The 27,041-nt window shown below is 42.9% G+C and overlaps 1 protein-coding gene across 2 annotated transcripts; it reads right to left on the reverse strand.

The window, feature by feature from the left end:
- Positions 1-4,197: 4,197 nt before the first annotated feature.
- LOC310762737 (lysosomal acid lipase/cholesteryl ester hydrolase-like) lies at positions 4,198-26,260 on the reverse strand. Of its 2 annotated transcripts, none has more exons than XM_083614206.1 (10): positions 26,119-26,260; positions 18,754-18,865; positions 17,499-17,616; positions 16,576-16,774; positions 14,249-14,358; positions 12,755-12,894; positions 11,614-11,763; positions 7,953-8,024; positions 6,597-6,662; positions 4,198-5,058 (listed from the first exon to the last, which is right to left on the reverse strand). In XM_083614206.1, exons 2-10 carry the CDS (start codon positions 18,856-18,858, stop codon positions 4,825-4,827), a joined length of 1,194 nt encoding a protein of 397 aa, XP_083470332.1. In that variant the 5' UTR covers positions 18,859-18,865; positions 26,119-26,260; the 3' UTR covers positions 4,198-4,824. The 2 variants fall into 2 exon arrangements, with proteins under 2 accessions (XP_083470332.1, XP_083470333.1); XM_083614207.1 differs by having other exon boundaries at positions 26,115-26,245.
- Positions 26,261-27,041: the final 781 nt, after the last annotated feature.

Consider the following 27,041-nt stretch of genomic DNA (forward strand, 5'->3'; position numbering starts at 1 on the left):
TTCTACCCTTCTTCCCTCCTTTTTTTTTTTTTGGCCTGTGCTGAACCTTTTATTTGTCCTAGCTAGAAGCCTTTCTGTATCAGGCTTATGCTATACCCAGTTCTAAACCTCTTCCACATATATTGCATATATTGCTTCACCAAATCACACGGCTTTAATTTCAACAGCACCCAAATCCAGTTTTACCTGTTGCACTCTGATTAATCTTTTTAAAAACTGTTTTATTATGCTTCTAATTATTTTCTGGTGTAGCTTAATTAAGGATTATTTAATGCCCTAATGGATTTGCTATTCTATGTGCACATGCCAGGGTTCTGATTTGGATCAGAGAGAATAAACCTGAGCCAGAAAAAGACTTTACTGCCCAGTCACAAATATCCCATTTGGGTGCAAGGTTCTTGTGGCAGTGATGGTTGTGTAGCATCAGCTGCACTTTCATGAAACAGACTATCTAGACTCATGGTTCCCAACATGGGGCACACGCCCCACAGAGGGGCAATTTGATTTTTAAGGGGGGAGTTGGAGAATGAGTTATTAATAGTTAATGGCCCTTTAGGCTTCCTCCACATGAATAGTTCACTTTTTGAATAATAAGAATTGTATGTCATGGGGGGGAGGGATCAGGATTTTAGAGATGCTTAGGTGGGGCATGGCCAAAAAAAGCTTGGGACCCACTGATCTGGATGCATTTCCATTTGACTTCAGAATGGATTTTGGTGCCAAAGCAGCTTTGGTCACCCAGATCAAAGACCTGTATTGGGAGGACGGGGAAGTGTAATCCTTAATCCCTTAAAGGCTTTTGATACAGTGGTACCTCGGGTTAAGAACTTAATTCATTCTGGAGGTCCATTCTTAACCTGAAACTGTTCTTAACCTGAAGCACCACTTTAGCTAATGGGGCCTCCCGCTGCTGTTCTCATCCTGAAGCAAAGTTCTTAACCCGAGGTACTTTTTCTGAGTTAGCGGAATCTGTAACCTGAAGCGTCTGTAACCTGAAGTGCCTGTAACCCGAGGTACCACTGTACTATTGGTTATAGTATGCTCCTGGACCAGTTCTGCAAGGTGGGAGTGGGACCCACTCAAGTGCTGCAGTGCTTCCACACCTACTTGAAGGACTGGTTCCAGAAAACAGCAGTGGGAGTCTTGTGTTTGGCCACATGGCGGTTATGCTGTGATGTACCTTAGGTTTCCCATGCTTTATAATATCTCTACGAAGCTATTGCTAAATTGAAATCTGGGGTTACAGGGTAATGTGTCATCAATACACAGATGAAACCCAACCCTATTTCTCTATGTTACTGAAAGTTGGTCAAGTTGTGCAAATGTTGGAGTGATTTATAGGGTTGCAATGCATTGAATGATGGCTTAATCAGAATCTTGACAAGACATACTTTATGATTGCATAACCACATCAGATGCAACTTGTTCCAATCTAAAGGAGGCTTCACTATCCCTTATCACACATGGTGGGGCAGAGCCACCCTCCCAACCAGCTGCTTTCTTGGACCAGGCTGGGGTGAGGTAGCAGTGAGGTTTGGGCCCAAGCGCCAGCCTAGTATAAGTAAGCAGCAGTGATATCAGTATTAACTGGGTGGTTCCACAGTTCAGCTCCACCACATGCAACACCACTACTGATCACTTCTGTGCATTACCCCCTTTGTAAGAGGAATTTATTTTATTTTCTCAGGAAGGAGGAGGAGAGATTCATAGGGACAGGAGGGGAATCAAAATTTGTGGCCTATTTTTGATAATGCAGTAGGGGAGGGAAAGTCTGTTTTATGAGCAATCCTTACAAAAACTATATTTTTAATTAAAAAACAAACAAACTCTTGCGATCTTGCTAAGCACTTGCAAGGAATGTTTGCAATACCCAGCTGATTTTTGGGGAGGCAGGATGGTGCTTAACCATTAATACTCTCCTATACACCTCTTTCTGCATCTTCTTATAAAGTGCACCAAAAAGAATGTCTTGGTATGGAAATATGGCAAGCAACTGGATTTCATTCATCATTACCCCATTCGTAAGTTACCATATTTGAATTGAGGGCAGTTCCATGTTGAAGCAATGGAGGAACCACACTTCTAGTCCCACTCCAGCATCACATCTCCTTACCCAACATCAATGCATCTTTCTTAAGAAGTATTTATTGAGTTCTCAAAACAATGTGCGTACAAGATAAAGAATGAAGAAACATAGAATAAGAACTGTGTGGAGCACGTTATTGCAATTAGGATGAAATAGACAACAGTGCACTGTTGCAGATATCATGATGAAATAGATCCTGCAAAGGGACACTTTGTAAATAAGAGTGACATAACAATAAGTTAGTTTCGCCACATAGAGGACACTGACGACACATGCAGTGTATAAAGCATATAAATGGAGACCATACAACATCTAACACATCAACATCTTGTTTCATAACCCCTCTTAGAACAGAGCAACAAATGCCAAAAACTGCCCCTAGCAGTTGCAGGGCTCTGTGGGAGTCCTCATAAGGGAGCTGGTCCTGGAGGAAGAACTGTGAGGGGAGAGACTTTGTCAGGCAAGGCCTTCTTCCACCTGCCTTGCTCCACCCTCTAGTCTCTGCTTCTCAATTTGTATTGTATTATTTTATGTACTGTGGCTTGCCATTGTTTTATTGATTATAGTTTAGAAATTATTTATTGCAACTGTTGAGTGGATTTCTGTTTAACTTTTATATGTTGATATTATTCTTGTTTATACTATTCTAATGATTGTTGAATGTTACTTTTATGATGTAAGTTGCTTGTTTTAAAGTTTTGTTTTGTTTTCACATTTTTGTACTGCATTAGATTGTTATAAGATGTACATTTCCTCAGCTTGTAAACCGCCTTGGGTATTGTAATCTAGAAAGACGGTTTGCGTGTTGAGTCCCACAATGCCACCCCCCAAAAAATTCACACTTCACACATCAATTTTTGTTTAAGGTTTTTGGCATAATTTTGGCCACAACTTTATTCAAAATACAAAAAATGTGAGTGGTTGCTTAGGCATTGGTTATGACTATCTGTCCTTGCCCTCAAGGACAGAGCTGGCCTTCCGGACACCAACGGAAGCCAGCGTGGGAAACAAGTATTGGGTGAGAAAATGGAGCTGAGCCACAGACCCTCACTTCTCACCCTCATGTTCCTGTGGGGCTTGCACGGCCCAAGTCCGACTCCGGGGACAAGGACGAAAAGAATGGCAAGCCCCTGGATTCCTTTAACGGAATTCCCTTTCCGCATCATTTGGAGGGATAGGCACTTACCCCTCCAAGAACCAATTTAACCAATGCCTAACCGCCAACCTTACAAGTTGTGACGATTTGCTACGCAGTAGGCAAAAACCAAATGGCACCAGCCAATCAGCCAAATGGCAAAATTCCTACCAGGCCCCCGCTCCAAGGCGGACGACCCCATGACAGGCATAGCAAGGTCAAGCAATCAAGAAAAACCACCCTATAAAAGGGAGGGAGGGCGGGTGATCCGGTGCAAAACGGCCAAGAGGACGTCCAACGTCTGGCCCCTGTATTTAAAGACTCTGACCCCTCCTCCAAATTGGCAACAATCAAAACTCCCCAGCAACCCAAATTTAACCACTTAAAGGCTTGGGTTCCTTACCAAATTTGCCTAGTCACTGCAGGGTGGCCTGTTCCCCCAACCGCAACACGTGCTCTCTGTTAGGGAGAACACACTATATAAATTAAAAATGATGATGTTGATGATATGGTCCTTAAGTGTCTCGTTGCTCAGCCCTGGTGCCACTAAACTCTTCTGGTGAAAATTTGCAATTTGTTTTTTCTCTGTTTAGAAAAAAATATTGCAGGATAGGCCTCAGCTCTTTCTTTGGGGTGTGCAGGTTCTTTGTCCTCCCTTCTCCAACCCTCCTTGTCTCAGTTTCCAAATAGGGTTTCTAGATGGTCTGTTTCAGAATCATTCCAGGCCTTTGATTGGTCTGGTCAGTCTGAAAGGCCTGACAATGAAAGGGAGGTGTCTGCTGAGCAAAGTCAAAAGATCTTACTAAATCAGTGTGATTTCTCTGGACTAGTTCACTCACTGGATATCCTCTGCCTCTCATGCTATGTTGCTATGTCCTTACAGTGATAATTCAATGGCAGTTGTCTCTGTTTAGCGAAATGTCACAAGACAGGCCCCAGCTCCTATTCACCTCAGTTATGTGGGCAGAGGGATTGATTCTCTGTGTAATAATTTTATTAGTTTTCAATTACAATAACCCAATAAAAGCCTCATTGTCAATACCAAATTATAATACCAAATTATAATACAATTATTAATGCCAAATGTTCAGATGCCAAATTATATTATTTTGTTGGCTCCCTGCATGCCAGAATTGATGATTTGATAATTTACTTAAACTCTGCATTCCAAAAACTTATAAATTCCAATGACACACCAGTCATAATAACAAACCCTTATACCGCAGCTGCAATTTTAATGACTTCCATTTGCATTAACACATCAAATAATTTACAGTCCTTCAGGTGAAGCCTTCAAACTCTCTTTTTGCTCTTCTTGTGTGTGGCTATTATTCTGTCCTTATACTTTATTATGTCTATCTTTTGTCATTTGTTGCTATTATCCATCATACCTTGGGCGGAGCTAGTATTCCATTTCTGTTTCTTAAGTTCTCCATTGCACAGTTCCAAGCTTCATTGTTTTGCAACTCAAGCAAACTGTGGGTTTCAGTGGCCTAGAAGGGCTCTCCATGTTAGCAGGGCACAGGGTTTGTTGTGACAGGTGTAAAAGAAAGAATGGTTAATAAAAGATAGTGAATTAAATCTATTATAGCAAAATATCGATTTACAGAGACTTCCCCATCCACTCTATGATTTTGCAGTACACCAGTTTGGGGGCATTGAGGCCCCAGACGAAATCCCAGTGGTTCCAGTATGATATATTTTTGTAGTAAACTAGGTTAGAGATGCGAGAAACTAAGATGGCTGTATCTCCTGGGCTTGCAACGATGTCATTCCCACCAGACCACACTGCAGTTGGGACACTCATGTCTTCTACTTTATACAAAGGCGGAGCACTCTGGAGAGTAAAAGACAGAGGATCAATAAACACCCATAAACACACAAGTGTTCTTCGTGACAGCACCTTGACACAATTCAGACTACCTATGGGCTGTTCACAGGTTTATATGGAGGATAGATTTTCCTTCTTCCAAACTAGAACACTCATGGACTGCTAGCATGATTTAAATTGGGATGAGTGAATCCTCTGAGGCTCTCCTCGGATTAGCTGCTCTCTCTCTCTCCCCCCCCCCCCATTTTGCAACCAAAACCCATATAAAAATACAGTAATTGTACCTCTGTCCTCTGTAGAAATGATTTAAACCGCTTTTAGAATTTGTGGTTTATAACCCCCCCAAACCAATGGTGGGGGGAAACCCTGAGGCAATCTGAGTGGCAGTACAAGCTCCCCTGAAGAGCTACCCCTCTGGTCTGTGGCCCATCATGCAGCTAGAATGATGATGAGAGGAGAAAGAGGAGAGTTCTCCTCATTTCTTTGCTGCCAGCACCATGTCCCCTTCATGGGAATGGCAGAGTGTTTGAGGTGATGGAAATGGCTCTGGGACCCCCTCCAAGCACACGGAGCTTGATCTGAGTGAGGAAAAGGAGTTTGGGAGTTGGGAGATTCACCCCACATTTTGAGGAGGTGGTAGAGTGCCTGCTTTGCATGCAGAAACCCCTGTCTGAAATCATGGAGAGCTGCTGCCTTGGTGTGACACAACTCTGAGCTAGATGGACGAGCGGTCTGAATCACTGTAAGGCCACTTCCTCCGGGGGCCTCTCTTACTGCAGAGTTTGTTTCCAAGCCAGGCATCTGCATCACCCCTGCTTATATTAAAAATAAAAAGAGAACTCAGGATCGGAACTGTCGTATTTGGACTAACTAAGAGAATTGGAGCTGAACCAAATAAGAATATCATTCCCTGAAATCTAGAGCACGGATTGTTTAATTTGGCATTGGATAATTGGATAATTGTATTATAATTTGGTATTGTATTAATGTGGCTTGTACTGGATTGTTATAAATGAAAATTAATTAAAAATTGTTTTGTTTTGTTTTTAAAAAAGAACATATTGTGGAATGTGGCGTAATTAATTTCTAGTCTATGGTAAGTGATACTGAGTTTGCACTCTTCTTTAAAGGCTTAAGAACTTGTCTTCCACATCACATTCATTTAGTCTAGGATTCTTGACCCCACAATAGCCAACTGGTTATCCCCACAAACTGTAATGATCACCAGCTGCTGTGGTCTCTCCATAGTAACTATGTAATCAGAGATATTCTGCTTCTGCTTACATGGAGAGTTGTAGACAAGCTAGTCCTAATCTGAGTAAACCTATTGAAGCTATACATGGCTAACTCAAGTTCGTCCATTTCAATGGGTCTACGCTGAATAGATTGAATAGATCTAAGTTGGATTACAACCCATTTGAGGGTTGTTATGAGAATATGACAGGGAGGAGAAGAACCACGTATGAGCTCCATGGAGGAAAAATGGAATACATATAAATTAGTGAAGAAACTTATTTTTTCACCTAAAAATTGTTCTCTCTTACCTGGTTATATCTTGCCTCATTCTTGTTCCCATAGTCAAAATACCTGAATAACCCCGAATCTCTTATCTATCAAAATAATAGGAGAGCCATAGAATTAGATAATGCATTATACATATTACTGAACATTGTGAAAACTCTGCCACTGCTGGTATTATCAGCAGACAGCTTGAAGCAAAACAATAGTACCAACTTAAAATGGTTTAATTGTGGTTAAGGGCTTCCCAGGGAATGTTACGCACACTAACAATTCCAGTATTCTTTGGTGGAAGCTCTAACAGTTAAGTGTTATATCGGGTCCTCCCTTAAAGAGGGCACGTATTGCAGTGAGACCTGGACAATCGACTCCCTGTGTTGTGGGTAGGTATGATTGGTCAGCCACAACACCCTATTGGTAGGTCCCTCATAGCTGGGTGCAATCTGGCCAATGGGACGCAGTCCAAACGGTTCAAGGGACCTATTTATACCCATGCAAGCTTCCCCTTTCAGCGCGTTCATTCGGAACACCAGTCCACCTCTCCCTACTTTTAGGGCTTTGTGCTTGACCTTGCTATGCTGTCGTGTGTCGTTGGGACAGGGGCATGGCAGGAGTTTTTCCCACTTGGCTGATTGGCTGTTGCCATTTGGGTTTCGCCTGCCACTTAGCAAATCGTCACAATTTGTAAGGTTGCAGATAGGCTCTGGTTCAAGTGATAGGGATGGGAGAACGCTCTCGCCATCCCTATGTAAGGGTATTCCATTAAAGGAATCCAGGGACTCGATGGTTTGGTCAGCCCCTGAGAGGGGGCTGTGCCTGTGCCTGATTCCAGCGGGACATTTGGGTGGCGGAGATAGCTTGTTCCCAGCTTTCCGCTTATCCAGGTGTTCACCCTTGGCTGACCTATGCTGGAACCCTGGGTCAGTGCTAATAGTGCTAAACAACTATTTTACTTTTAAAAGACAACTGAAGGCAGCCCTCTTTAGGGAAGTTTTAAATGTCTGATGCTGTACCGTTTTTAATATTCAGTTGGATGCTTCCCAGAGTGGCTGGGGGAACCCAGCCAGATGGGCAAGGTATAAATTATTATTATTATTATTATTATTATTATTATTATTATTATTATTATTATACCTGCACGGCAGGGAGCTAGTTGAACCAGAACCTATGCAACCATTCACTTTCTGTAATCAATAAAGTTGTGGCCTAAATTCTGCCAAAAACCAAAACCAAAATTTGAGGCCAGTGTGAATTTATTTAGGGGGGAGGTTTCTGGGTCTGAACACACAAATGCAGTCAATATGAGTTTGCAATTTTTGACAGACCATAGAACAATAGAACCCTCTTGACCACCACATCTGCTTAAAAGTGCACAACTCTACCTGTTTCCAGTGTAGAAAGTTTTTAGATGATGTTGCATCTGGAAAATGAGCTGCATACACATCTGCACGGCTCTGTGAGAAACATTTGATTTGAAAAGCAAACACATTTTTAAAATTTATTTTTAAAAATAATAATCTGAGGAACAGGCAAAGGAAACTACATCTGTAACTAGTCTAGAAATAAGGTGAGTAGGATAGCATACAACATGGGTAGGCAAACTAAAGCCCAGGGGCCGGATCCGGCCCAATTGCCTTCTAAATCCGACCTGCAGATGGTCCGGGAATCAGCATGTTTTTACATGAGTAGAATGTGTCCTTTTATTTAAAATGCACCGCTGGGTTATATGTGGGGCCTGCCTGGTGTTTTTACATGAGCAGAATGTGTGCTTTTATTTAAAATGCATCTCTGGGTTATTTGTGGGCATAGGAATTCGTTCATTTCCAACCCCCCCCCCAAAAAAAATAGTCCGGCCCCCCACAAGGTCTGAGGGACAGTGAATCGGCCCCCTGCTGAAAACGTTTGCTGACCCTTGGCATACAATTATGCATGGTGCAGAGGGAGAGGGTTTGGGATTTCACCCTCTTGTATTTCAATAACCTGAAGCCACCCAGTGAAGCTTTTGGTTGGCAGATTCAGGACAGACAAAACAAACGATCTTTGCCACCCAGTGCATAGCTCAGCTGGGAATTGGCTTCTGCAAGATGCAATGCTGGCTTTGAAAGGTGTCGAGAAAAAATCACAGAAGACAGATCAGTCAGTGGCTGCTTGTCAAGGTAATGTCCAACCCCAATGCTGTGCTTTTGAAAGTAATAAAAGCAGTGCCATTTTTTCTAGAAAAAGAGGTCGCCTCCCTCTTTCTCTTAGAATGGCAACAGTGCCCACCTAAGAGGTGCCGGTGAGTTCCAGCTGAAAAAAGGCCCTGACTTAAAAGTATTTTAAAAGCCCAGTCATACTGCTACTCCTTTGATTATAGCTGAATTTCTTGCTGTATGGTACTTTGTGTTTGCATAGTACTTAGGGGATTGGTTTACATGAAATGCTAAGCTAAAAACCTTGGCTTAGTTCCAAGTGTGAAGATTCCTGGAAAGGAGTTTGCTTCATTCCTCTCGGGGTCCTCCTGCTCTTGCACTGCTGTGAGCTAAGCCATGGTTTGTTTCCAGTCTAGACAAACCCTGAGCTGTAAACCCAGGAACTCTAATCTCTCTGGCATCCCATTTGCTCACCTTTCATGTTTAACAATGGTCACCCGAGCTGCTCCACATCTGCCTCTCTCAGGTTTCCAAGACTGAGATAGCACCACCTTGTGGTGGTAGTGGGGAATAGAGGGGACACATTGCAATGAGAAAAGGACTGGAGCAGGAAGCTATGCAGTTTCAGTGAGAATGAGGAATTTGGGCAAACACCAGTTTTCAGAAAACATTTGAAGTGTAGTAGAAATGACTGGCTGACAGCTGTGTGTTTTTTCCCATCAGAGCCTTTTTATGCGGATAAGGGAGGGAATATGGGAGTAATTAGCCTCCCCAAAACTCCTCCAGGGTTGTAGAGGAGGCAGATTCAGCCGCAGTTGCCCAATATCTGACACCCATCCCGAGGGATTGTGGGGACAGAGGGCATTGAGTGGAAAACACACATGCCTAGGTAACTCTCCGAATGTTGTCGTCATGAGCAGAGGGCTCCTGCTTATTTTTAAAGATAAAATTTGGACTTATTTAGCAGGCTTACTTTGAAGTAGCGGAGAGAAAATAACTTGCAAATTTAACCAGCCACTGAGAAGGATTAGATCTGGAGAAAGACTTTTGCTACAACTTAAGACACTGCTTGGGATATGTGAGTAGACTTTAAACCTAACAAATGAAAAGGATGGTGTGGAATCTGGACTATGAGTTAATTAAGAGGAGGATGAAAGGACACCCCGGTTTGATTTATTGTATCAGCGTAGAAGCAACATTTCATTAACAGCTGGAGAGACACCAAAGAACTTTGGATGTTTGCCTGAGATTTATGGCAGAGCGGAGTGATGCAGTTTAAAATCTGCAAGCAGCCACAGAGAACTGAAAGTAACTTTGCTAAGTCTGACCAGCTTGTTGAATCAACATATAGATTACCGGTAATTATATAGTCCCAGGGGGAGGTAAGCCTTTAATGTTCTATTTCTTGATATCTGTATTCCCAGTTATATTTGGTAAAACCTCCCCCAGAAAGGCTACTACTTAAAAAAACAGCTGGTTTGGAAAAGCATTTGGTAGCCGCTTTGATTTGTTCATATGTGGTCTGAGTGTGGACTTGGCAGCTACCTTCAGTGGGAAAAATCCTGGACTGAGTTGTTAAGATCTGGCAGAAATATCAGCTTGCAAAGAGATGCTGCGAACGTGCAGAGGGGAACCCAGGAGAGTTGCCAAGGGCTGCTGGCGTCTCTTTGTTTGAGACTTGGAATATTACGGCCCTTGAGAGCAGAAATATAATATGGATTTCAACAAGGAAGATTCCACACAGATTTATAAAAGCGAAAGTTGAACAGACCAGTGGCTGAAGGAATAAAAATAAATAAAAGACAGAAGGATTAACATCGAGTGGTTCACTGAAGAATTATGAAATGCAATGCGAAATTGGTTGATCAGCACTCCGCGAACTTCAGAGCATGGGAAGACACTCAAAAAGATAGATAATTCAGCATTTGTATTTGGCTTTTTTATGATTAATTGTAATTTGGAATGTTTTAATGTGGTTTTAATTGGTTTAAAATGGAAAATTTAATAAATATTATTTCCAAGAAGAAGAAGAAGAAAAAGAAGAAAAACAAAAAATGTGCACAGATTTGTTTCATTGAAAACACATTCTGATCTGAAATCATATCATGTGCAATCTGGACATATGCAAACATGCCAACCCTCGAAGGCTGCAATGCTGTACACCTTTTCCAGAAAGTAAGTTCCATTGAAGTCAGTGAGACTTGCTTCTGAGTAGGCCTGCATAGGATTGTGGTGTAATGGTGCAATTCTAGGCGTATGTACTCAGGAGTAAGTCCTCTTATGTTTCCAAGCACAATTCAAAGTGTTGGTGCTGATCTTTAAATCTCTAAATGGCCTCAGGCCAGTATACCTGAAAGAACATCTCCACCACAATTGTTCTGCCTGGACATTGAGACCCAGCACCGAGGGCATTCTGGCGGTTCCCTCACTGCAAGAAGGGTAATTGCAGGGAACCAGGCAGAGGGCCTTCTCGGTAGTGGCGCCCGCCCTGTGGAACGCCCTCCCATCAGATGTCAAGGAAATAAACAACTATCTGACTTTCAGAAGACAGCTGGTCAGCCTTGTTTAGGGAAGTTTTTAATGTTTGATGTTTTATTGTGTTTTTAATATCCTGTTGGAAGCCACCCAGAGTGGCTGGGGAGGCCCAGCCAGTTGGGCGGGGTATAAGTAATAAATTATTATTATTATTATTATTATTATTATTATTATTATTATTATTATTATTTCTGTTCAACAGGACTTTTCCAGTGTGTAAAGCATTTTTATCTGACTCTAACCAAGATTTAAATTAGCAATGGAATTTTTGCTCCCTTTGGAAGCTTTTTTGCCTCAAAAACGAAAGCTTGTGAAAAGTAGAACATATAGCTAAACCAGTAATCAACTACTATGCCTTCTTCACACATCTACATACCATATTTAGATTTGTTGCATTGAATCCACCCGAAATAGTGAACATGAGGTGCGCACATAATTTCTGCATAAAAGAAGCGCGGCATAATTTCTGCCAAAAGTCTCTCGCAGGCTTGCGAGACAAAACAAATTCTCCTCTGGCAAGCATGCTCTGTAAAGATATAAAGACCGTACATATAATGAAGCTTTCATAAAGTGGCAAAATAAGCTACATGCCTCTAGGGAATTCCTTCTCCCTGACTGCACCTCCTAAAAGGTTTAAATCGGAGACCAGGAGGAGGAAACCATGTGGTGACCATGTGCCCTCAGTGTGCCTGCATGTGCCAGCTGCACCTGCTCCATCTCCAACCTTCCCACATTCGCTGATAACACCCAGATCCAGTTACAGGGAGGGTTGTATGCCTGTCCAACCAAATCTACTTAAAAGTCCCCTTCAGACCTTCCAGTTCAATGCAGGAAGGTTGGGGGTGTGGACAGTGACAAAGCTGCATGCTCCGGCACCAGGGATAGAGAGTAGGTGGGGGAGTGGCTGGCACGCATCCCAGGGGCGTGGCACGTCACTTGTGGGGGCATGGCGTGAGCCCCGTGGGGGCGTGGCATGAGCCCGGGGTGTGTGATGCACCTCCCGCAGGGGCATGGTACGTGTCCAGTGGGCTTGATGCATTGCTCACGGGGGCGTAGGCCCTGGCATGGTGGGGGGTGCGTGGCATGTGTCCGGGGGTGGCCATGATTGTAGCCAGTGGGTGTGGATAGGCTCATCAGTCTATTTCATTTTTCTCCGTTTCTCATTCTCCCGTGCTTAAGCTCAGTTCTGCATAATTCCCACATCAAGTTTGTGATTAAAAACAAAAACAAAAAAAAACAAGTCTGCATGAAAATTTCTGAGCAATGCACATTTTTGTATGCAATGTTGGCGAGCACACATATTTTTTGCAGAGCAATTTTCCCTATTATAATGCATTTTGTATGTTATTTTCACTATTTACTGTATATGAATATTTTACCCTGGTTTATGCATTTTTTTGTACATATTACTTGGCCGGAGAACCATAATTTGGAGATGAGCAAATTTTGAAAGGGGGTTGAGTTTCCATTTGCAAATTCTTGTTTTCCGCAGTCATAAAATAGTGATTGACGGGTACCTTGGATGAGTATTCAGGAAACATGGGGCTTATTTTCAATATAGGGCTTGTTGCATGCTGAAGAGAAGTCACAGGAGCCAGGGCAAAAAACATGTTGACTTTCTGAGACAGTTCTGGTATGACTGAAAATGCGATGAAACCTGAAAGGGAGAGGAGGGTGAACGAGAAAAACACAGTGGGCATTTGGAGCTGCTGATAACCATGTTAAGAAATTCATTCACCAGTTTAAAGGGTACTCCCTGCAGAGGCAGACTTTGGGTAGCACAACCGGCTTGGTCACACTAGGTGCAGATCCTTGGGGGCTCTGCTACTATAATTGAAGGCATTGAATTTTGGCGTTTCACAGGGCACCACTGAAATGTGAGACCCCAAGATCCACCTCTGCTCCCTGGCCCTATAGCAGAGGAGAACCTGTGGTCCCCCTGATGTTGCTGCAACACAACTCCCATCATTCCTGGCTGGAGCTGATGGGAGTTGGAGTCCAACAGCGTCTAGAGGGCCACGGGTTCCCTATATCTGCCTTATATGGACACTGGAGCTGCTGTTAGGAAATTGAGGGGCAGTGAAGAGTGGAAAAACCCAACCATCACCCCTCCTCGCTTTAGGTTGAAGCCAGTTGCCAGTAAAGTAATGTAGGTGATTCTTTAAAAGTTTCTCTTTTACAGATATACTCATTAGGTGAATGAACAGATTTACAATGAACTCTGCCCCTGGAACTACCCAAAACTACATAACAACATCCTTATATCCAGTGATATTTTTCTGGGGGGAAAGGCACCAGAACTCACCATGAGTTCTCATATAATGGCAATGGCGCCCACCTGAGAGGTGCTGGAACTGAGTTCTGGTACGTTCTGGCTGAGAAAAGAGCCCTGCTGGTACCTATTCTAGACTTCACCTTCAGGTCATATAAGCATTCTTTGAAAGGTATCACTACACAGCAACTGTAATATAATCTTAGGTATATGGGACAAGCACTGAGCTCTGTTTCCCTTGTTACTGTAAAGCCCTAAAATGGACCTCACACTGGGAAGGTATGGACCATAGCTGTGTGCGCAACAGGGTCAGGGTTGTCACGATAACTATGGGACTTATTGTAAGGTTTTATTCTGTAAGATCAAAGGTTATTTTCATTCCCACTGAATAGCTGATGGTTGCAGGGCGGGGGGACCCAGAAGGTCAATTGAAAGCTGGATCTGGGACGCATCTAGCCTGCGGGGTGGTTATTTCTGATCCCTGGTCTACTAGAAACCATATCCACCCGATATTCCCTGGAGAGTCCAATGTAACCTATAGGTGAGTCAAGCAAGATCGTAAAGGGAATGCAGGCAAATCAGTGCTGACAGATTCACAAAATCATTGCCAGTGTTGGGGGCAAGACTTGAATCCTTACAGCTGGCTCCAGGATCCAGAAGGGCAGAACATAGGACATTTTTTTGGAAAGAGAGAGAACAAGAGAAAGAGACAAAAATGGACCAGTCCACTTTAGCATACCAATGGTAGTGCCTTGAGAGTGGCCTACGTAATACAGTCGCTTCTGCCCAGTTTTCTTCAGAATGAAGTTGATCATTGCTGGAAGATCATAGACGGCCATTTCATGGAAACTGAAGAAAAGGTTTAAATGTTATGGCAAAATTAGTGACACATCTTCATCTGAACTCCTAGACGTTCACCTAGAGTTGCCTTCTGGAAGGTTTTGCTTGAAATGTGGGTCCAGAACCAGGTGATGGCGCCACCATCCCATTTCTCCACTTTAATTTTGCAGCGGTGGCTTCCAGCAACAGAACATCACTAAACATCACACCCACACACCGTTTTTTCATTTCATACATGAATCTCATGAAGAACCATCACACATAAAAGCAGGCTGTAGGATGTGAAGATGTTCAGTGTGTAGACTTCTACTTCTTTCCACACATTCTGGAATCGTGCAGGTCACAGTACATATGTGGAAATCCAACATGCATAGAGATCTATAGCTTTTAGTTACTGTCCTGCTCAGTGTAACCCTATTGAAATTAAGGGTATGATGAGGGAAGGGGGAGGGATTTGATTCAGATTGCATTGAAACCTGAATTTTTCAAATTCGCACTTTCTAAGACAATATGACAACTGAAACACGGCCGTCTTTCAAAATTCATATTTATCCATATGTTGTGATGCCATCCTCCAACCAATCAAAAGTTTGCAAAAATACACATATTATGCAAAACTGTGAATAAAAATTAGTGAAAATGACATGATAAAATGTGCACACCAAAATATATCAAGGGAAATCTGCACTAAAGCACTGAAGAATTTTCCTGAAGACTTGTTAAAAAGAAAATTTTCAAATTGCTGCAGATATGTGGAGAACCAAATTTAAGTTTGGGGAAAAAATGACAAACTGAGAGAACCAAAACCGACAGATCCTTCCATCCCTAACTAGGAGTAGCAGGTTCACCCAGCCACAATGGTGCCCTCACATATGAATCAGGGGAAAGGGGCATTGTGAGGAATAAAAATGTTGCCTTTTCAAAAGGCCACAAGGCTGCAATGGTTAGATGACCGCAGACAGCAGAAACTTGCTTACATGTATTTTTAGAACAGCTTGTGGTTAGGAGGCTTATAGATAGGGCTGTTTGCAGCCGTTATGCAATTTATCTGTACGTTTCAACTAATATGGGACTCGGTTACACCCACTAGTGGTTGGGATGTGGATTTATTGCTTGAGTCAATGTGTAAAACCATAAGAAACATGGACCATAAGGAGAAAGGTAAACAGGAGTAGCAGTCGTTGGAACTAGAGTAATGGGAGATGTCAACAAAGGCAGGGATTTTAGTATTTTAATTAGGTGGTCATGATAGGCTGTAAACCCTGCATGTACCCAGCCAGTGGGGAAACAAGGGAGGGAACCTGTGCTTTGGGTATAAAGAATATAAGATTGTGCCTTGCCAATTTGGGCTGTTCCTACTTTGGACACCTGCTCTTGCATGAACGCATTGTACTCAATAGACTCTTTGCTGCTTCACCAATTTTGTTCAGAATTTATTTTGAGGGTCTTGGGATCCACGTTTTACTTCTAACAGGCATCAGACATAGAAAATCACACATAGATCTGTAGGATGTGAAAAACCTCCAGCTTGTAGATTTCTACAGACAGATCCTTCCATCCCTAACGAGGACTAACTATTATGATCAACAACAGCACTCTGATTTTGCTGGATATAAGTTTATGCTGTGCAGATCTCTCCCACTAAAGCCCATGCCTAACATGTAGATGCTGCTGGTAGGGATGAGAAGAGAGAAGAGTTCCATGACTTTGTGGTCAAAAAGTCTTTCAAAAAGGCAGGGAATATCTTAATTGTTTCAGCAAAATTATATCATTGCACTGGTTAATAGCCACCACCACCCCAACACACACAAAATTCTTCTCACACATTGAGCATTACTTCTGGTATGTATCCTACCTACCAGCTTCTCTTTAGAGAAGATGATAGGTGCATAATCTGAAAGTTCATGGAATGTTTGTCATCAGTTTGTGTATATCTGAATAACTGATGGCATGGGGCCTGTAGTGCAATAGTAGGAGTCCATTATTTACATGGATAAGGTCCCTAGTTTGATCTCTGACATCAGCCCTGGAGAGGCACTGCCAATCACTGTTGACATTACTCAGGTAGATGAGCCATGCTTGCTTTTGTAATGTGAATAATCTGAGTGAATAATAGGTGTTTGCAAATTTCATGAATATTTATATTATCTTCATAATTTAATAGTTAATGTGCAAGATAATACTGTCAATTGCTACGATATTGTTACTTTTTTCTATCCAAACTACCTGAAATCCCAAAATTCATCTTGGTCAGTTGACAAATTCTGGTGTCTCTGAGACCAGCTCGTTCCTCTGCTGTTCCCCAGCCAAACATCATAGCCGGCGTCTGCTAATATGAATCCGAAGCTGTTGTTGGCCATGTTTTCGACCCAGAAGCTAGCTTCTGCAAGTATTCCATGTTGCAGTAACACAACAGGCTTGGGACCTAGTTTAAAAAAGAAAAATTTAAAACAAAGCAGATGAGAATTTCCGTGCCATGATAACAAAGATGATTTTAAGAAATATCTCTCATCTTCGGAAACCATCATTTATATTTCAGTCCATTATGTCAATAACTTTGTTAGGCACATGAATCGGAGCCTTGACTGTAGAAGAGGCTTCTTAGCAAAGCCCTATTCAAGCATTCAAAAGAACATGTGAACACTGAAACAGGCGTGTGTGCAGCCAACAGCCCTGCTCCCAAAGCCCCACATGCACTAGGCATGCGCACCCCACCACTGACTTTCCTGGAAGGTTTGAAGCGACCTTGAAAGCATGCTCTGCTCAATACCTTTCCATGTACTTCTATGGGGATGCTTCCATGTGATTCTGACCAAGCAGGCTGCTTCTCACTTACAGAGAGGCTTGGAACTGCATTCAGCTGATAGCACTTATCAGCTTTCCTGCTCAACATAGGACAGTTGCAGTGGCAGATTTTGGACTTCTAAATTTCAGTGGTGCCTCCCGCCTCTCTCTTTCTGTTGTTCACTTTCTGGAGAGGTTGCGTGTGGCTAAAGAGGAAGAGGGATGGATCCCGCTCGCTGTCTTGGCATCTTTGCTCTTTGGGGCTGGGGGGGGGATAATTTCCCCCCTTTATTTCCCCCCCTAAAAACTAGGTACGCCCTATGGTCTGGTGTGCCCTAAGGAGCGAAAAATACACTACCAGATACCTCTGACTGTAAGATTTTTTCTTCCAAAAGGTATTCTGTTTATTGTCAAATAATAGCCATCATCTGTTAAGACTTCATACTCTTCACTGGGGTATCCTCTGTAACAGATCAGCTCACTCTGAAAAAGAAATAAAATAAATTGCTGAGATGTTTTAATTCATAATGTTTTAATCTGTCTGCCAGAGAGGAGACCACCTTGGGTGAATCCTGGTAGACCTACTCCATACCCCTCAAGTGTCCCAATTTAACTGGGACATCCTGGATTGATAGAAGCCGCCCTAGGAATCGACATAGGCATATCTGCAGCCCCCACCCTGAGCTATGGAACTGGGTAAGTAAGTGGGCTGTGTCCGCTCACACTGCTTCAGCCACATCACATCCTGTCTGATTAAGACTCAGGCACGTCCCCGGAAGCGAGAAGTGCTTCAGTAGCAGGAAGCCAAGTCAGGCAGCTCTTCTTGGACACTGACAGCACTGAAGCAGGGCGTACTCATGACTACCCACTCAGCCCTTCTCCAGCATCCAGCTCAGCACCTCCATACCCTCCAATGTTTCTCTGATGGAAATAGGGACATCTTATTCCAAACCCTCCAACATTTCTCCAATGGAAACAGGGATGTCCTAAGCAAAAGCGGGGCATTCTGGAATCAAATCAGAAATTGGGACAGGTTCTGTAAATCTGGGACTGTTTCTGAAAAATAGGGACACTTGAAGGATCTGCACCTCTCAGGCCACTGAGCTACTCCCAAAGATCAACCTCCCCCTTTTGTCCAGTTCTTCCTCCACCCTTTGAGCCACTCTGCCAAGAAGTCTGCACAGAGTTCATGACAGCAGGAGGTAAACTGGAAGCAGAATTGCTTCATGTTTCCCAGGCTCTTCAGTATCACTTCAAGGAAAAGTTCCGCATTCCCCATTGGGTTGTTTGTCATTGCTCCTAATTGCATATCCCCACCCCATTAATCAATAGTTATGCTTTTGATGTTCTAGATCTGGGATTTCCAACACCGTGCCCTGCAGATGTTGTTGGGCTAGAACTCCCATTAGGCCCTGACCGTTGGCCATGCAGGCTGAGGCTCATGGGAACTGGAGCCCCACAACAGCAGCTTGAGGCACCTTGCTGGCTATCCCTGTTCTAGACTGGGGGAAGGAAAAGAGAAGGAACAAGTGCTGCTTTTCCGCTCCCTTAGATCTGCATTCCAGGCCCATCTCAGGCCTGCATCTGTGATAACATTTATAAAAAGATTATGCAGCTTACGACATTCATGTGAACCTCAGGATTTGCATCTCTTCTCCTCCTACTCAATTCTTCTGAGCCTCCAGTTGCTAGTATTAAGCAAGCGATGGCAACAAGCCACCACATCTTCTGTCTTTGTATTGTTTGTAAAGGTGGTATGGAAGAGGAGAAAACAAGACAGGGTGAGGAAAACTCACAGCTATCACTTCACAAGTAATGCTGACAAAATATATACACTTTAATAATTTATTCCAAAATATATGAACTGCTCTACATTCAAAGAATACTTTAAGGTAAAGGTAAAGGTACCCCTGCCCGTACGGGCCAGTCGTGTCCGACTTTAGGGTTGTGCGCCCATCTCACTTAAGAGGCCGGGGGCCGGCGCTGTCCGGAGACACTTCTGGGTCACGTGGCCAGCGTGACGAAGCTGCTCTGGCAAGCCAGCACCAGTGCAGCACACGGAAACACCATTTATCTTCCCGCTATAAAGTGGTACCTATTTATCTACTTGCACTTAGGGGTGCTTTCGAACTGCTAGGTGGGCAGGAGCTGGGACCAAAAGACGGGAGCTCACCCCGCCGCGGGAATTCAAACCGCCGACCATGTGATCGACAAGTCCTAGGCAGTGAGGTTTTACCCACAGAGCCACCTTAGTACCATACAAAAAAACCCCAAAAACTTTTAAACTTTGTGCAAATGATAAAACAGTATTAAAAACACGAAACCAACATTGCAGAACCTGAGCAGACTATTTGGGGGATAAAAGTTTTCAGCCAACGTCTAAATATATAGAAATGTTGACGCATGTTTCCTTTCAAGGAGAAGATGATTCCAGGGATCTGGAGCCACAGTGCCTAAAGGCACCAGTTTACTTAGGATATCACCTTACGCCACATGTGCCTACTTGACCACTTCACATAATATCCACATAATACCCACACATCTGTAAGAACTCGATCTTTCCGTGTGGCAGTGCCAACACTTTGGAATTCCCTGCCTCTTGATATTAGGCAGGTGCCTTCAATGTGTTCCTTTCAGCGCCTGCTGAATACATTCTTATTTAGACAAGCCTACCCAGATTTTTAGAAAATTTGTACGAGTTTCAGTTTATTTCACTGTAGTTTTTACTTTCTATATGTTTTAAATTATGGTGTAATTTGGGGGGGGATAATTTTTTTAAAAAAATATTTTTTAGCAAACCGTTTTGAAGTTTTTCTATACAAACAAGCGGTACTTAGATTTTATGAACTAACTAAATAAAACTAATGCCTGAGTTGCAGCATGTTCTACCTACAGGGACTGGGCAGAGGCAGCAGTGTAGTTAGCCACTCAGGTGCCCTGGGTAGCACACGCACCCTGCAGTCGGGGGCAGAGCAAGCCACCCATGGGGGCAGGGCAAGCTGCCATGGGGGAGCCAAGATCCGGTGCCAAGGGCCTTCTGGCAGTTCCTTCATTGTGAGAAGAGAGGTTACAGGGAACCAGACAGAGGGCCTTCTCAGTAGCAACACCCGCCCTGTGGAATGCCCTTCCATCAGATGTGAAGGAAATAAGCAGCTATTTTATCTTTAGAAGACATCTGAAGGCAGCCCTGTTTAGGGAAGTTTTTAATTTTTAATGCTTTATTGTTTTTAACACTTGATTGGGAGCCGCCCAGAGTGGCTGGGGAAACTCAGCCACATGGGCCGGGTATAAATAATTTATTATTATTATTATTATTATTATTATTATTATTATTATTATTACTGCATGGAGCCTCTCCACAGCCTCCCCCTCAGCTGTAGGGCGGCTGAGGCAGTGGGCAGACTCAAGCCGCCTGCTGCTTGAAAAAGCTGTGCAGAGCTTGAAGGCAGTCCACCTGCCACTTCCCCCTCAGGAGAGACGCGTGGCTCAGGCCCTGCAGTATGGTGCCCAGTGCCCCCTGCCTCACCTAGCTATGCCTCTGGGTTAGGCAGATTCATGGAGGAGAGGGCTGTCGAAGGCTACTAGCCATAAAGGCTGTGCTCTCCCTGCAGAGTTGGAGGCAGCAATGCTTCTGATTTCTGGAAATTACTTGAGGGGAGACTGCTCCTGCAGTGGCGTAGGAAGGGGTGTGTGTTGAATGGTCTCTTTAAATCTGAAGGTTCATTATTGTTCCACAAGATGTGTATGTCTTTAAGGGCCAGAGCAAATAACATGACCTGGTTTTACAGCTGTGAAGCAGTATAGCAGGTGCTGTTAAGTTGTGTTAATTAAGCTGTGTCAGCAATTGAGTATAGTATATAAAGAGCAGCACCTAGCTCTCTCAGTACCCTGATGGTTGGGTTGGTCATGCTTATTGATATATTTAGTGCAAAGGAGTTTTTGTTTTTGTTACTAAAACCAAAACTCCTTCTCCTGTTGGTGCGGTACTGTGGGTCTGGAAGAGTTCCAGAATGGTTGACTGGGTTCCAGAAGCTGAGAAAGCTCTGACCTTCCCACAGCTGACAGATGAGAACTACAGTTTATGGTCGTTTCGGGTGGAGGCACTTTTGACCTCTCGGGAAGTGTGGACCTATGTAACTGATGACCCTCCTGACCCTGTAACTAATGCTTGGTCGAAAGGAGATGCAAAAGCCAGGGCAATAATTAATTTGGCAGTCAGTGACCAGCAAGTAGTCTATATAAGGAATAAGAAAACTGCCAAAGAAATGTGGGACAGTCTTGCAGCAGTACATATTAGAAAAGAGTCCCTTAATGAGGACTTTGATGGTGTAGCTAGCCAGATATCTGCCATTCCACCAGCACAAATAACTGTGGAAGGGGTAACAGCAAGATTAATGGGCGAGTTGGACAGAAGGGAGGCTTGCACGATAAGCACTCCTATTTCCAGAAATAATGAGGAACACCATATGCAAACTTGTGGTGATACGACTGCATTTAAAGTTGCCAAGTGTTTTTGGTTCTGCAATAAATAAGGACATTTTGCAAAGGACAGCAGATCCAAAAGGAAGCAAAGTACTCCTAAGTCTGCTTCTGTTCGTCAATCACGGTCGTCAGCCCAGCAGCCGACATTGTATCATAAAGACAGAAATGAGCTGTGAGCTGTTCAGGTTCGGACAACAGATTGTAAAAGAATTAAAGGTGCCAAGTAGAAGTCTTTTATTGTGGACTCTGGAGCATCTCAGCATATTTGCAATGATCAAAGCTTGTTTATTTCTTTTGAAGAGGAAATTGGTAATGTACATTTAGCCAATTCACAAGTCTTGCAGTCGCTTGGTGGGGTACTGTTATACTTGACTCTCTAAACATTACGATAGCGAACTGGATTTACTGCCCATCAGTAGATAATTTATTGTCAGTAAGGTGTTTTGCTCGTCAAGGCATAACTGTGCAATTCTTAAAGTCACTGTGTGAGTTTTTCGATGGGAACAAATGTCTATTGTATGCCCGGGACTCTGATGGTTTATATAGACTGTATTTTTGCACCTACTCACAATCACCTATAAATTGCAGAGCAGCACAGTCAAGCCAGGGGTTGAGGAATGTAAGGCCACATTCCGGGTGTGTCCATGAAGCACACAGACTATTAGGACTTCTGAATTTTGCTGATGTAATTAAGACAAAGAATATTGTTAATGGCCTCAACTTAAAGCCATGTAAATTCTTTATGCAATGCCTATCCTGTTGCAAAAATAAGAGTAAGGTTGCACGCAAGGGTAGATGCTCAGATAGGAAAGTAACTGAGCCATTTGAGTGTGTACGTTGTGATTTAGTTGGGCCACTCCCATCATTAGGAGGTTCTAAGTACTGGCTTACTCTCATAGACCAGTATAGTAGATATTGTTGGACTTATGAAATAGCTGAAAAGTCACAAACATTTGAGAAGTACAAAGTTTTTTGCAGCTGGGTAAAAACACACTTTAACAAATCTATTAAGAACCTGTTTTCTGACCAGGGCAGGGAATTTGTTTCTGAGGTTTTTGAGAATTTCCTGGAAGCGCAGGGGACTACTCATGAGTTATCTTGCCCCCGAAGTCCCTGGCAAAATGGGCTTGTTGAAGTTGTGCAGCGTGACTTCCAGGCAGGGGTTAAAACTTATCTGCACAATGCTAATCTGCCCAGAGTTTTTTGGGCTGAAGCACTCAATGCTTTTTGCTATGTTATCATTCTGGTTTAGATGTCACCCCCTATGAGATGTTGTTTTAAAAAAGCCCTAATCTGAAATACCTACTCATTTGGGGTTCAGATGTAATTATGCATTATCCCGCTAAGCAGAAATTGGGTGAGCGTAGTGTTCAGGGAAAATTAATGGGCTACCAGCAGGGGGTGTATAGAATTTACATACCAGCAACTGGCAAATTTCATATTACCAGAAGCATGATACAAACAGTAAATTGGAATGGAGTTGCTGTTTTCCAAGATACTAACAGTATAGATAATGCTGAGGAAGAAGAAGAAGAATAGTGATTCTGAATTAATGGAAGAAGATGAAAAGCCTGTTGAATCTGGTAATTTGTTTGATGATTTAAAGTTACAGGCACCCGAGGGGAGGTTACGTTCTCTTGAGTTTTCTGACTGTGAGCTTAGTCTACAGACATCTCTTCAGTCGGATAATAATGATTTACAACCTGAAGCTAGTAGTTTACAACCTGAAGCTAGTAGTTTACTCCCATTAAGTCTGAGGAGTCTGACTCTCCTTCCAGACTGAGATGTTCAGATAGAGACAGAAGCCACAACGTTTTGCAGATGAACATTTTAATACTGTGTATGCCAATAAGGCGATTTTTGAGCCAAAAAGCTACAATGATGTTCGGAATTTACCTAAGCACCAAGCTGTAAATTGATATAAAGCTATGAACTCTGAGATAGCTTCTTTAAAAGAGCATAATACATGGTCTCTTGTACCACAAACCCCAGATATGAGACTTATTGATTCAAAATGGGTTTAGAGAGTTAAAATGAATGACAAAAATGAAATTGTAAGGTATAAGGCTAGATTAGTTGCTAGGGGTTTTCAACAAATTCCAGGCAAAGATTATGATTATGATTGCGTTATTCACCAAGTGTAAAATATGAAACGGTTAAGCTTTTGTTAAAAGATGCATCACAACGTGGACATTCTATTTATCATTTAGATATAAAAACTGCAGATTTCTTTGCAGATTTAAAAGAACACATTTTTATGCATGTTCCTGAAGGCATAGACGCCGCTGAAGGTTTGGTATGCAAATTTAAAAAATCCCTTTATGGTCTGCACCAAAGTGGAAGGAATTGGCACCAAACTTTAGCAAAAGAATTTCTGGATATTGGTTTTTCGCAAGGAAAGGGAGACAATTGTGTGTTTATAAAGGAAAGGGCAAACTCTGTAACAAAAATATGTGCGTATGTAGATGACATGTTAATTTCTACAAAAACTAAACAGGAATATGAACAGGTAGTATCACAGTTACAGAACAAATTTGATGTGGTGGAATTAGGAATAGCTAAAAATTATTTATCCATGCAAACTGAGAAAGGCAAAAATGGATCTTTTCTGGTTCATCAAATTGCAAAAATTGATGATCTTGTTGAAATGTTATGTTTAGAAAATGTGAATGGGAAGGAAACACCTATGGTGTGTGATTTCACCTTTACAGGGAAGATAAGCCATTTCCTAACAAAACTTTGTATTGTTCTGCTATAGGCAAGCTAAATTTCATTCAAAGAATCCCGAGACCAGATATTCTTTGGTGCCCCCAGCAAGCTCTCTGCAGCGTAACTAGTCTGCAAATAGCCAACAGGGTGCAGTGGGTGCGGGAGTCATTTTTTCAAAAACACATATTTTTGCCATTTTGTCACCTCCCTCAGTGATGACACCTGGGGCAGACCACACCCACGGCACCCCCTTCTTACACCACTGGGCAGAGGAGGAATAGTGGAGACCACCTCCCCAGCCTGACCCTTGCAGAGGAATACAGTTTAGATTTTCAACATGGGTTTGAGGGAGGTCACAGCTCAGAAGCAGATGAGGGGAAAGTTGGGAAATAATGGAAGAGGAAGAGGCTGAGCCGGAGCAGCTGGCTGACACATGATCACTAGAAAGCATTCCAGACCCACCATCTCCCAGAACCCAGCGAGCCTTGAAAGTAGGAGAGCAAAGAGCTCAAAGGGGACTTCTTAGCACCCATAGGAGAGACGTTGAGCTTGATGAATGAGGAAGTGGGCGAGATGGTGGGGTGAAGATTCACTTAGGACAACGCCATTATCCAAGAGGATGGGTTTTAGAGCCTCGCTCTGTAAATACTGAATAAAAAATGGATGGTAAGAACATTCCTTGTCTTTGTATGTTCCTGGGCAACCGGCCGTGGGAGTTGCTGTGGTAGCAGCTTGACAGGTAGATTGTACCATGAACAATTTTAACAGACTGGGGGAGGCTGCAGGAGGAGAGGCTGTTTCTCAGATACCCTAGTCCAGAACTATTTAGGGCTTTATAATAATGTATAATCGTGAATCTAGCCTGGCAGTAAACTGGCAGCCAGTGCAATGCTTTCAGCAAAGGAATCACTTGTTGCCAATAGGCTGCCTCAAAGAGCAACCATGCACTTATACTGTTTTGCAGCTTCTGCTCCAAAGTGAAGGGCAGCCCCAGGTAAAGCACGCTGAAGAAATTAAATCTGGAAGTTATCAATCTGTGGCTCACTGTTGCCAACCTATCTCTTTCAAAGAGCAGCCACAGCTGGCATACTAGTTAAAGGTTGCAAAACGGACTCCTAGACACTGGAGAAAACCGGCAGTGCATCATTCATACATGCACAAGTACTAATTTTGTGTGGCTGGTTCTGAATGATTGGGTCATATTTATAAAGACCGTGGCACAAGGTGAAAATTCTCTGGTAGAAGGGAAACAGCAGAGCAACATTTTGCCACATGAAGCCACACAGTGACAGGCTACAAATTCACATAAGCAAATTAATATTCATTTTCCTAAACATTGCATATTAAACCAGTTAGCCCTTGTTTGTGTATGCATAGTAAGAATTGTGTTGCAAATTATACAATATAGTTAACAACTGCCAGCCCTACTGCATCCAGTTTTTATTTTCATTTCTAGTTTCCATAGCTGTTTACAAAACATGAAAACATATGGGATTCTCTGCAAGGTACAAGAAGTGAGAACAGAGTCAGTGCAGCTCACATTCTCTATGTGCACTTGTTTGTAATCTTTGGAGCTGCCTTTGTTTTAAGTTGGGATGCTTAACTTCTGCCTGTCTAGACAGTTCCCATCCTTGCTGACCATTGGCCTTGGGTGGCCATGAGTTTCCCCACACCTGCTTAAACTTTCTTTCAAAAAATATTAACAACTACACCATACCTTGCTATTCCTTAATGAAACCCTCGAAATGGAGCCAAACAAAAAGCAAAAATAGAGTCAAGGAACATATTACCAACCAGAGTCCTCTTGCTGTGTTTCAACAGGAGCAGGATTTTTTAATGCGTTCCACAGCATATAATATTGTTGGTGCCTTCTTTAGCGATAAGACTCGACTGGCAGAGCCTTCTATGTTTTGCTGGGAACACCCAACCAGTACTTACATCAGATGTTAAGGAAATAAATTCACATGACAGGTGATGTGTAGTAATGCACTTGGCAACTCACAGTCATGGCAGAGGGAATGCATCCACAAGGCAGCTGTGGAATCTGGGGTCACTCCATTGGATGGAGGATAGCGAGCAATGGGATTTTGTGCCTTGAAAAGGACATGATGCAAATCTATGCTTCCCCGAATTACTAATATTCTGCACGAATGTTCATAAGGTGGAGAGCCCATGTTTTGGAAATGAATTCCCACGCCGTTAAAGTGATCTGCTTAATAAACGATTTCTTGTCATGCCTCTGCCATTAGCCTTTTAGCAACCCTTAAGTTTTATGCCACAGTTCCTTTGTCATTACCACATGTACACATGTCATTACTACACGTACCACATGTCGGATACATATGCTTCAGCCAGGGGCAAACTTTGGTCTTTTAAATTTCACTAGCACCCTGTGTGAGACCAAAATTTGGTACCCCTTCACCTTCCATTCTGTATGTGTGCTACATCACAGTTGTGGCACCCTGCGGCACCCCTCTTGGTTCAGCACCCAGTTTGGGGGGAACTGGTCATGCTTCCCTAAATCTGCCTCTGCTTCCGCCTAAGCTCATGTTTAATGTGCCTTATTCATGGTACATTCATGACAGCAGCATCATTTATTTGAAAGCCAATTCTCTTTGCAAATTAAATCCCTGCAAGTTAAGTTGAATGCATCATACCTACATCTTCTCACTTTCCGGCACCACCATTGTCACATGTGTTTGCGCCCATGTCTGCAG

The sequence above is a fragment of the Podarcis filfolensis genome, assembly GCF_964270895.1.
Source record: "Podarcis filfolensis genome assembly, chromosome: 5".
NCBI classification, from domain to species: Eukaryota; Metazoa; Chordata; class Lepidosauria; order Squamata; family Lacertidae; genus Podarcis; species Podarcis filfolensis.